The 11,894-nt window shown below is 39.4% G+C and overlaps 1 protein-coding gene across 1 annotated transcript; it reads right to left on the reverse strand.

The window, feature by feature from the left end:
• Window positions 1-6,461: 6,461 nt before the first annotated feature.
• On the reverse strand, window positions 6,462-7,121 carry LOC149494295 (uncharacterized). The gene is made up of 2 exons (XM_089725455.1): window positions 7,002-7,121; window positions 6,462-6,920 (listed from the first exon to the last, which is right to left on the reverse strand). The coding sequence occupies exons 1-2, from the start codon at window positions 7,119-7,121 to the stop codon at window positions 6,462-6,464; spliced, it is 579 nt and encodes a 192-aa protein (XP_089581581.1).
• Between the last annotated feature and the right edge of the window lie 4,773 nt (window positions 7,122-11,894).

An 11,894-nucleotide genomic window follows, 5' to 3' on the forward strand; every position in this document is an offset into this window, starting at 1 on the left:
GTCCATACCGAAAATTAGCTCTTATTAATGCATGGCTGAAACGAAAAGTATTACGTGGTGCGTAAATGTCACAACAGATGAGCAGTTTATAACACATAGGGAAACGGGAGTTGGGAAATGCATGCCTTCCAACCTTATCTCTCCCACACACGAGTTCCGTTGGTATAAATTTCGACATCTGCTTCCTAGGGTTTGGTCTAATTTCGACAACCAACAGGGGGTTTTGAGATTGACGATATAAACTCTCGGAAATGAATGCGGCAAAACAGCAAACAGAAACATGTTTTCCTTAGGGGAAGTGACTAAGGCTTTCAACTACATGCATGGGCTTTAGTCCATTGGGCTTACAAAGTTCGGGTTCCGCAAACAGGATTCAGGCTTTTACATGGGCCTACTCCTTTTGATGCACCTTTAAAGGTAATAGGCTTGCGGTTGGTAAAAATTGCTAATTCTCGGGTGGATGTGCCTAAAACGCAAGGTTTAGGCTGGATCCACCTTTGAAATTAATAATGATACTGAGGAATAATATGGGTAGATAGTGGTGAGAAGAGAGAAATGCAGTATGGATGCAAGAACTTAGAAAAATAAGGAAAAGCAAAGAAACAAACACGGACGATTAAAGAATTTTTCAACGGCTTTCTAATAATTTTTAGAAAACGTAGGTTTAGAGTCAATTCCTAATTGCAACCATCTAGTTTTAAAAATAACCAGGGATTAGTGGGTGCAAAATCCCCAGTAGAGTCGCCAATCTATTTTCGTGCCGCCCCCGAGCGACCCGAAAAACGTGTCCTTTTGTTTTTGATGAAAAAGGGTGACAAAACGTTTTATGGGGGCCGATAAATCGGTCTTATAAAACATTTTTGAGTCGCCACCCATTTTTTCGGCAATGGGACCGTTTCCAATTTTGTTTTTACAAAAATGACTCCATTTTAAACCCAATTCTTTTTAAGGCCAAATTATTTCGAAAACTAGTCCGACGCACCAAGTGCGATTTTGGGTAAGGGAATTGGGTACGCCGGCTCGTTGGAAGTCGACGCCGGGAAAATCTGACCTCTTTTAACCTACGATTTCTAATTAATTTTTTTAGTTAGAAAAGCCAATTCATCTATTTAAACCCTACCCGAATGAATCGAACCGAGTTCCTATACGGAAAATCAATTAATCGTCCCAATCAAATTATATTACTACATCTGTAATCATCCAAATCATCCAAACCAAAATAAACCACATAAATAAAAGACCCGCTCTTGCCTTATGGTTAAAGGCGGGCCACAAATCGAACCTAAAAAGATACAGTCTACCCAATTAAAAATTTAAACCCGAAAAACCAAAAATCCAAAATCATGCATAATTACATTTTAATATTCTAAACTCAATTAAATTGCAATCTGCTCACAATTAGTCATCTTCGAATTTATTGGAAAAATTACATTTTACTTTGTACAAAATTCGTTAATTTTTGGAAGAACAAAAATTGTTTCTGGAATCCTAGAACAGTCGCGTCACGCAGTTGTTCTTTGGAAGAACAGCTGCGTGACGGAACTAATAGTCGCGTGACCTAACTGTTCTTAAAACTCCAGGTTCATCAACCGTATATTTTAGATTCACAATTAAAAATAGAATATTAAAAATACAATAAAATCGTGAACATGAACAGTTTCGTCACGCAACCTCCAGTTCCGTTACGGAACTGATAGCTGCATGACGCAACTAATCTGGGTAAAGAAATGATATTTTGGACATGAACAGCTCCAGCACGCAACTGCCAGGTCTGTTACGGAACTACTGGCTGCGTGACGCAACTGCTCTGGTCCGTGCTTATTTTTCAAACAGCTTATTTAAATCATTCTTTTATTTAAACATGCTTTAATAAGATCTAAAGACAGCCAAGAGTGAGTAGAATACCTTTTAACTAAGATTAAACTACTAAAATAATAGCAAAATAAATAACAATAAATAAAATACAAAGAAAGGTTTAGAGTAATTACCTAACCCTCAGACTGAGGATTATAAACGGCTTAAACACCTTAAAGAATGAGGATTAATGGGTTCCAGAAGCTCTGTCCACAAGGATTTAAATGCTTCCTCTTTTTTTTCTCTAGCTTTTTCTTCTTTTTATGATTTTCGTTTTTAACCTAATTGATGTCTAATGGCTGTTTTTTGTCAAGGGAACTCAGAAGAGTCTCTGGAGAAAGACTTAGCCGCTAGTGTATTTTTTCTGACGCCCTAAAAACCAGCCCCGAATAAGAGATAAAATGATGTATTTATAGAAGTAGGGCAACAGAGGATAGTTGTGTCACGCAGCTTATGGCTGCATGATGGACTCGATAGTTGCATGACGCGGCTCACTTTCTAGATCATTGCCACGTACTCAGACAGAATGAAAAATCGTTATGTCGGCATTCACGGTCACGTCATCTAGATTGGAGTTGCGTGATGCAACCGACAGTGCCGTCATGCACTTGATAGCTGCGTGACGCGATTCTTATGCAATCCAGACACATTTAAGTTGGTCTAATTTAAATCCTTGGATCAAAAGACTTCTAGATAGCAATAACCCTTCATTCCGCATCCTCATATCCTCATCGGATTAGGTGGGGGCATAAAGACACGTGTCAACATACCCAACTCCTAGTCCATCTCCCTCCTCTTACTAAGTTTGATCCCTTTGTAGAAGCGGAGGAGTTAGATAGGGGACATGACAATGCCCCATTACAGGTGAACTTCATCCACTCTTGTTATTCTATTTTTAGCTTTGCCCCAATATCTATTTTCCTTTTATTCACTGGCTGTGTTTTATTCTTGCAACAACAGTAGAGCGACAAGCGCACGAGAGGAAGCTCTGACTCTAGGGCTCTAGATACGGTTGTCATAGTTGGCAAGCCGAAGTATGGACCGGGTGCATCATTCTCTTTTATTTTGGACCGCACAGGTCAACCCGCTTAGGGCATACTGGAGACACATCTGGTGAGCCCGTATCGGATATCTCCACCTGGCTGCACCCATATGAGTACCTTCTGCTCTTTAATTCTGATTATTACTTTTGATTCTTCTTTTTTCTTATTGTCTACCCCTGCTTCATCCTATAGGTATCCATTGTCGATTATAATAAGGTGAGCCAGCTGAACGAGGCGACACGCCTCAAGTTTGTTGTGGCGAGGCTCTTCGACGAGCATGTCTCTATAAGTATAAATAGCCACAAAAGAAAATATGCAATGCATATGCCATGTATGCGTGCAATGCAACTACATATGCCATGTATGCGTGCAATGCAACTACTAATATCTATGAATGTGTGCAGAGAGTTAGCATGGCGCCTTCAGCAGTTCGAGGTTGGGGAGCTCAGTCTGGTGGTCATGCTAGTTGTGGAGTTGGACGCCGGCCAGTTATTGTTGAAGAGACCGAGGAGTCTGGTAGCGAGGACTCAGAGGAGACCGAATCCAACATGTCTTGAGCCTACCACAACTTTCTCCTTTTCAATTTTTGTTCTTTTTGTGCTTGGACCCAGTTTGGGGAATAGTCTCTGAGTGATATTGAAGTATTAGTGCTTTATGGCTGATAATTACATTGCTTCTTGAATTTAAGAAGTAAAAACAATAGACCAACATATTCTGCAGTTGACTGCTGTCTAGTGGCACGTGCCATTATAATGTGGCTTGTGCCACACCTAGTGGCGTGCGCCACTATAATGTGGCTTGCGCCACATGTAGTGGCGTGTGCCACTATATTGTGGCTTGCGCCACACGCGTGCGCCACTAGAGTTATAGTGGCGTGCGCCACTAGAGTTATAGTGGCAGCTAGCTGTCACTTTGTCTTTTTATTCTTTTGCTATAAAAGCCCATGAAAATTGTTCACTTTACAAAAGCTTGTCTCTCTTTTCCAGACGAAGCTCTCACTCAAAAAACGTCTGCAAACTTCTCATTTCTTCCACATTCTTTATGGATTGGTCCTTAGCACCCGCATTTGAAGCATTATTCTGCAGTCTCAGCTATGAGGATTGGGATTTGCTGTCACATTCGAATTGAAGTGGTTGAGTTATTATCGAAACGTTCGGGTCGAACCCGGGTTGCTGCAATGGTTGATCAACCACTTTGATTCTTTAAACAACTTATTTTCGCATAACGACTTCGAGATCTGTCCGTTATTTGAAGAACTCAGCTTTATTTTTGGAAGAATACACGTGGTTGAAGAAATTTCTGTGGTGCCTGACTGGATATAGATCCTGCTTAACTGATTCTGCCTGTCTTCGGTTTTACGGCATATGAGATACCATCTTATAATTTCAGAATTGATGTCGTGCCCCTGTGGCCGCTTGTCGACCGTGCATTAGGTATGGACTGTACTAGCCCGTACTGGCCTTCACTTGTTTGTTTTTGCATCCTTAGCCAGTATTTGCTACTTAGCGACATCGATGGCTATGGCAGCCTTAGGCTGGTGCCCATAATCAAGTAGATGGCTAGGCAGCGCATGCCTTTTCCGCTTATTCTGGTAGAGACATTTACTTGGTTGTGAGAGCATGCTCGGGACTCTAGCTCGGTGCTCCGTCCGATGGGGAGTCCACTTCTACTGCAGGTAAATGCATTTTCATTTTCTTTTCTCTTTTATGCTCTAACTTCTGCTTAAGCTGTCCTTGCGGGTTTCCAGCTTAACTAGCTTTTCTCTCTCTCTCTCTCTCTCTCTCTCTCTCTCTTATTATTATTATTATTATTATTATTATTATTATTATTATTATTATTTTTGCATTTATAGTTGTGGTCTTTTGAGAAGCTACAGGTGATGGCTCCACAACCGGACCATTTGATGTTCGATTATAGACCACGAGTCTATGTTCGACGTTAGCGCTGATTGATTGGCGAGACTGTGGAAGAGTGGACTGCCAGTTCTCAAGATCTTACCTCTAAAGCAGTCAGATGGACTTGCCCTTGGTGGTACATAGAGCAAGTCACAGTTTCCTCTTACATACTATGTGCGTCCCTGTGTGGATTGTCCATGGCACTTGCTTATTATCCCAGCCACATAGCTAGGCAATACGGTCATCATCAGGCCGTACCTGATTAGACATAGTTTAAGGGTTGCCTTCTTACATAGCGATTTCTATCTCGATTTATTTCTACCTGGCCTAATCGTACGAGTGTCTCCATTACTGATGTGGCCCATACCTCTTCCTCAGACTTGTATCGCTCTTAGCTGCAAGCTTATTCTGAAGCTAGTGCTAATTCAGAGTCGGGTGATTTGCTGACAGCTAGATGTTTTGTTAGGACTTGGCATGTAGATGCTCTATCCTAATTTCTAATAAGATGTACTAAACAATTATTAAATGTGTAATTTATGAAATGTATGCACTTATTATGAATTAAATGTCTTTCTGCTTAAAATGCTTGATATAGTTCCTGCTATTCTATTTCACCAAAATAAATTCACTGCGTTTGCATATTAACATAAACTTATCATAATAAGCTTTAAAGTTAATAAGAACACAAAGGAAGAATTCATTAACTGGGCTTCGCCATGAACGTTTCAAGTCATACATAAAATTTCTTCAGCCTATCCATATTGACTGGTTCAATAAATTCATTGCCTTCCATGTCTGATAGCTTCACATCACCTTTGGAAAACATCTTCTTGATTAGAAATGGGCCTTTCCAGTGAGGCTTGAACTTCCCCCTCGGGTCATGAGTGTTTGGCTGCATCTGTTTTAGAACCAAATCCCCTACTCTCAATAGTTTGAATGAACTCTCTTGTTGAAGTGCTTAGCTATCCTCCTCTTATACAGTTGGTTCATAAAGCGGGCACTCAGCCTTTTTCCATCCAGGAGTGCCAATTCTTGATAGTAGTTTTCTGTCCATTGACATTCTGGAATCTTGGACTCCATCATTATGCGCAAGGACTACACTTCTATCTCAGTTGGTAGTACAACTTCCATTCCATGGACTATAGAGTAAGGGGTTACCCCATTCACAGATTTGGCTATGGTCCAGTATCCCCACAAAGCACATTGTAGCTTCCTAGCCCAATCAAAGTGATTTTATGCCATCTTCCTTAATATCTTCTTGATGTTTTTGTTTTCGGCCTCGATTGCCCCATTAGCTTGTGGTCTGTAAGGTGAAGACTTATGACATTTGATTCATATTTCTTTAATAGTCTTTTCACTTTTGCTTGAAATTGAAATCCATTGTCTGTCATAACGTGATGGGGGATTCTATATCTACAGATCTGGTTTTTTTTCAATAAATTTGGCCATTTGCTTGGCGCCTATGTTCTTAAATGATTCTGCTTCAACCTATCTGGAAAAATAGTCCACTATAACCACTATGAACTCATGTCCATTGAAAGCAGTGGTGAAATCTTGTCAATGACATCTATTCCCCAAGCTACAAATGGCCATGGCGAAATAGAAGGATGTAATTCTGAAGGTGGAACGTGACTCAGGTCTCCATGATTTTGGCATTTAAAGGACCTTTTCACAAACAATCATTTTCCATTGTTGACCAAAAGAAACCATGTCTGAGAATTTTCTTAGCAAGTGCTTTTTTGTTCATGTGGGTGTCGCAAACCCCTGCATGGATCTGTTCCATAATCCCTTCGGCTTCTTTCTTCGATACACATCTTAACAATACCCCATCAGACATTCTTTTGTACAACTGACTGTCTAAGATTGCAAATTGTAATGCCAAATGCTGTATGATTCTTCTGTCATCTCTAGTAGCTGAATCTGGGTATACCCTTTTAGTCATCCAATGCAGGTTATAATAAAACCATGGCTTCTCTTCGTCCTCGATATCCATAATCTTTTCACCTTCATAACACGGGATGCTACCCAAAGACATTATAAATGGTTTCTTAGGCATAAATGAGTGCTCTTCCCAAGCTGACACTAAATCAGCCAAAGAATCTGGTACTCGATTGTTCATTCTACTTGTCTATGTGAGAGTCACCATTTTGAAATTTTGAATAACAATATGTAGATACTCAATATATGGCTTCAGGCTGTCCTCCTTAACTTTCCAATTACCGTTAGTGTGCTCGATGACCAGTTTAGAATCACCAATGACTTCCACTTCTTCAGCTTTAACTACAATCAAAGCTTCTAACCCAAATAGGCAGGCTTCATATTCTACCATGTTATTCGTGACTACAAATTGTAACCTTTTCAATATCGGGATAACTTCTTCTGATGGAGATTATAGCAAAACACCTACCCTGGCTCCTTTGCTATGAGCTGAACCATCAAAGTAGAGCTTCCATCCTTTCTTTTCTATCAAACTTAAGTGTTCATCAGGAAAATCTATCTCCCACTATTCATTGCCTTCAACTGGATGTGCTACTAAAAAGTCTGCAACTGCTCATCCTTTGACGGTTTTCTTTGTGGTATATTCAATATCAAATTCTGATAGTAGGATTAGCCATCTTGCTAGTTTCCTCACTAGTGCTGGTGTTCCATATTAATATTTGACGGGATCCATTCTTGATACTACTATCACTTTATAAGACTGAAAAAAGTGTCGAAGTTTTCTGGTAGCCCATACCATTGCTAAGCAAGTTCTTTCAATCAAGTTATATTTCTGTTCATTTTGAAGACGCTACCTTCTGAACACTAGCTTCATCAACTTGTGCTAACATGACTCCAATTCCAGCATCTTCCATTGTCAAGTACAGAACTAAGGGTTTCCCTGGCTCTAGTGGGCACAAAATCAGGGCACTTGACAAATATTCCTTGATTTTATCGAAAGCTGTCTGGTAGTGATCGTTCCATTTTACTGGCTAATCTTTTCTTAAAAGCTTGAAAATTAGATCACATACTATAGACAACTTCAAAATGAACCTGTTCATATACTAAATCTTTCCCAAAAAGCTTCTCACTTATTTTTCCGTCTTAGGCGGCTCCATTTCTTAGATCACCTTAATCTTGTCTAGATTGATCTTTATTCCCTTAGGACCTACTATGAATCTTAGCACTTTCCCGAAAGTTACCCCAAACACACACTTCTTCGGGTTCAATTGTAGCTTGTATTTAATCACTTTATCCATGAACCGCTCAAGGGCTGCTGGATGCTCTTCTGGTGTCTTCGTCATGACAATTATACCATCGATATACACCTCTAACTCCTTATGGATCATGTCATGAAACAATGTAGTTTCCATCCTTTGGTAAGTAGCTCCAGCATTCTTTAACCCAAATGGCATCACCTGATAGCAGAAAGTACCAAACTTGATCACAAATACTATCTGGACTTTGTCTAGTAATGCCATGAGAATCTGGTTGTATCCTGCAAATCCATCCATAACGGAGTAGCATCCCATCACCGTTGTACTGTCTATCAGGATATCAATATGAGGGAGAGGAAAATCATCCTTCAGTGATGCTTTGTTCAGATCTCTGTAGTCTACACACATTTTGACCCTTCCATCTTTCTTAGGAACTAGGACTATGTTTGCCAACCATTCTAGATAGTGAACCACTTTAAGAAACCTTACATCTATTTGCTTGTTCACTTCCTCTTTAATCTTCTCAGCCAATTCTGGTCTTAACCTTCTTCTCTTTTGCTTCACTAGCTTGGCTCCAGGATACAGAGGAATAGTGTGCTCAGCTATAGACCTGTCTATTCCTGGCATGTCTTCATAACTCCATGCGAAGGCTTCCTTTTTGCCCATAAGTAGACTTTGAAATTTTGTGTTTAACTTTGGCATTAGGTTTGGCCCAATTAATAGAATTCATGGATTATCTTTTGTGCCGATATTAAATTCAAGCATGCATGATGAGTTAATGTCAAATATGCACATGTGCTTATCTAATTTATGAATGGAACCATTAGGAAAGACATCAAACAAGTAAGCAAAATTGAAGTTCATTTCATTAAACAATAAAGAAAGTTCATTACAATCAGATTCGTCCTTAACAGAAATTAACACATCACAAGGGACTTCAGCTTCTCTAAAGCTCTCCTCTATTCATGCCCTTATTGCCTTCAAAACTTGAACTGTAGGGTCCTCTTCTTCTTCTATGCTCGCCTTTCCTTTATTCTTCTCTTCCTTCCTCTCTACTTGGGCAGCTTGCCCCTCTTCTGGTTCCTCTTTCTTTCTTTCCTCCTCGGCCGCTTGTGGCCCCTCAACCCCGTCCTTCTTAGGTGTCTTCTCTTCTTCCTTCTATTCTTTCTCTTCCTCAAGCTTCTTGGGCTCAACTGCCAAGATATCAATAACATTTGGGGTAGCTCTGTGATGCCCTGTTGATTCTTTCAAAGTTCTTTTCCTTCCTCATAATTCATCCTCTTCATGATGTTGGAGATAGTGGGCCTCATATCAATGCTTAATACAGCAATATGAAAACTAGTCCATAGAAGGATAACTTGCTTATCCACATTTAGCGTAGCTACGCTTCTTTCATTAGTAGCAGGTATGGTTATGATTTTCCCGTTGAATGGAAAAATGATTTTTTGGTGTAATGATGAAGGCACACCTCCCAAGGAATGATACAATGGGTGCCCAAGCAACAAAGCAAATGTAGGGGAATATCAATCACAATGAACTCGGTCTTGATAAGTGTAAATTTTATAGTGTTTTTAATATAGTTTTTATTAAAATTTTAGTAAGTTTTTACTTCTTTAATTTAATTTTAAATCACTTTTAGTATAATTGTGTTTAAAAGCTTCCTTGGTCTTTAATCCGCTTGATCTAAGAGAAAATTGCAGAAATTTGGCGCAGAAAAGAACTTTAGAATGCAAGGCACTTAGCTTCTAGCACGCCCAGCCCGTGCTGGAAGGCACGCCCATGCTAGAAGCCAAGTAAACCAAAGGAGAGACAGAAGAGAGCACGGCCAGGGTGTGTCAAGAGGCACGGCCGTGCTACAATGGGACCAGGGCGTGTCAAGCATAGCACGCCCATGGCAACTCTAGACAGACTTCCAGAGAAGAGCACGCCCTGCCTGTGCTCTGTAGCACGCCCGTGCCTCAGTACTTCACTAGCCTGTGCTACCTAGCACGCCCCGTGCTTCACTAGCCAGACCTCCAGACTACAGCACGCCCAGCCCGTGCCATGAAGCACGCCCGTGCTGCCCAGGCGGAACCAGCGTGAATTTAACACGCAAATCAAGCCTTTCTCACATGGGCCGACTTCAGGGAGTTTCCTAAACACACTAAACAAGACCTGAACCTATTCTTGAAGAAAAAGGAGTCCTAATCAAGAAGAAATCAAGAGCCTAAACAGTTATGATCTCCTATAAAGGATTTTGTGCTAAATAAGGATTCTATTTTCCTAAAAGGAGTCAGACTTGCCTTTAGGATCTCTATATAAAGGGAGGAACTTCTCATAGTAGGGGATCTCGTTTTTTGTGCAACACTTTACATAATTCTCTTCTTCTCAAAGATTTCAAGCTTCAAATAATTGTGCTAAGATTCAAGGAAGCCATCAACATAGTTGTGATACAGTTTTTATTCTAAACTCTTCATCTTGTTTCTTTCTTTATTATTGTCTTTAAATATAATGAATGATTCAAGTATGATTGAGCTTAATTTAATTACTATGTCTAGCTAAACTTTTATACTAGGGATTTGATGTAATTTAATTCGATTCCAGCTTATAATATTAGATTTATTTTTCTTTGTTCTTGTTATAACTTATTATTGTGCTTAAGGCTTCCAAGCAGAAAAATTCCCCTGGATTGAATTATTTCAATAATCACATTCGGGAGAAGGGTTATTGATATGAACAAGGTAATAATTTACTTGAGAATAATAACTTGATGTGGAAACTATATGGTTTGACTCAAGGGGGGCTTTCATAAGTTAATAAAGTATTAAGTTGTGAATTCATAAAACAACCATAAAACCTAATGATCTGATTCATGTTTAATTTCACTATTAAGATAGGTGATTAAATTGGATTAGAATAGCTAACAATAAATCGGGAGAGCTTGTTAGTAACCTTAGGGTTGTTTTCTCCTACTTGAACAATTAAACTTGATTAATGAACTAATAGAATAAGCTGGATAGAATTAAATGAAATCAAATTCCCTAGTAGCTTAATCCCCTGATTTCTTTTCACCTAAATTTTGTGTTTGATCTCTTTTACTTTGAATTTTATTTACTTTACAGCGAATTCCTTTTATCATCGTCTAAATAATAATAGGTTAACAATAATTTTGGTAATTGATAAACAATCCCTGTGGATACGATATTTTCTTACTCTATATTACTTGTTGCGATTTCGTACACTTGCGAAAACCGTTGTCAAGCTTTTGGCGCCGTTGCCGGGGATTGGCGTATCAATATCAATACAAATTACCCTGTTATTAATTTAGACACTCTTTCATTTTTATTTAATTTTCTTTTAAGTGTTGTTCCAGGTGTTTTATGCAAAGAAGATCAAGGATGACTGAACCTCTAGTCTTTGACCCAGAAATTCAAAGAACCTTTCGTAGGCACAACGCTGCAAGAAAAGCAAGAGAAATAAAACTCGAACAACAAGCAGACATGGCCAACGAAAACGAAAACAGAAACGAAAACGTAGTTGGACCACCACTACAACATCCGGTCCGTACCTTAAGGGATTATACAACACCTAATCTGAATGGGACAACCTCAAGTATTACAAGACCTAGGGTAGAAGCTAATAACTTTGAGATTAAACTTGCAATTATCCAAATGCTCTCTACCTCGATCCAATATGGAGGTTTGCCTAGTGAAGATCCTAATGCTCACATCACCAATTTTTTGGAAATTTGTGACACATTCAAACAAAATAGTGTTTCTGAAGATGCAATCAAGTTGAGGCTTTTTCCTTTTACTCTTAGGGATAAAGCTAGATCATGGTTACAATCGTGTCCCGCTGGAAGTTTTACCACATGGGATGAATTAGCTCAAAAATTCCTAGCTAAATTCTTCCCATCCTCAAAAACCACC

The sequence above is a fragment of the Jatropha curcas genome, chromosome 8 (genome assembly GCF_041381405.1).
Source record: "Jatropha curcas cultivar XTBG-Jc1 chromosome 8, XTBG_Jcur_1.0, whole genome shotgun sequence".
NCBI lineage: Eukaryota > Viridiplantae > Streptophyta > Magnoliopsida > Malpighiales > Euphorbiaceae > Jatropha > Jatropha curcas.

Bases quoted from the DNA above. Each gene is read 5' to 3' on its own strand.
- LOC149494295 (XM_089725455.1), bottom strand. From the start codon at position 7,121: ATGGTAGAATATGAAGCCTGCCTATTTGGGTTAGAAGCTTTGATTGTA. The intron at 6,921-7,001 runs GTTAAGGAGGAC...ACTCTCACATAG, and splicing joins ACACTAACGGTAATTGGAAA to ACAAGTAGAATGAACAATCG.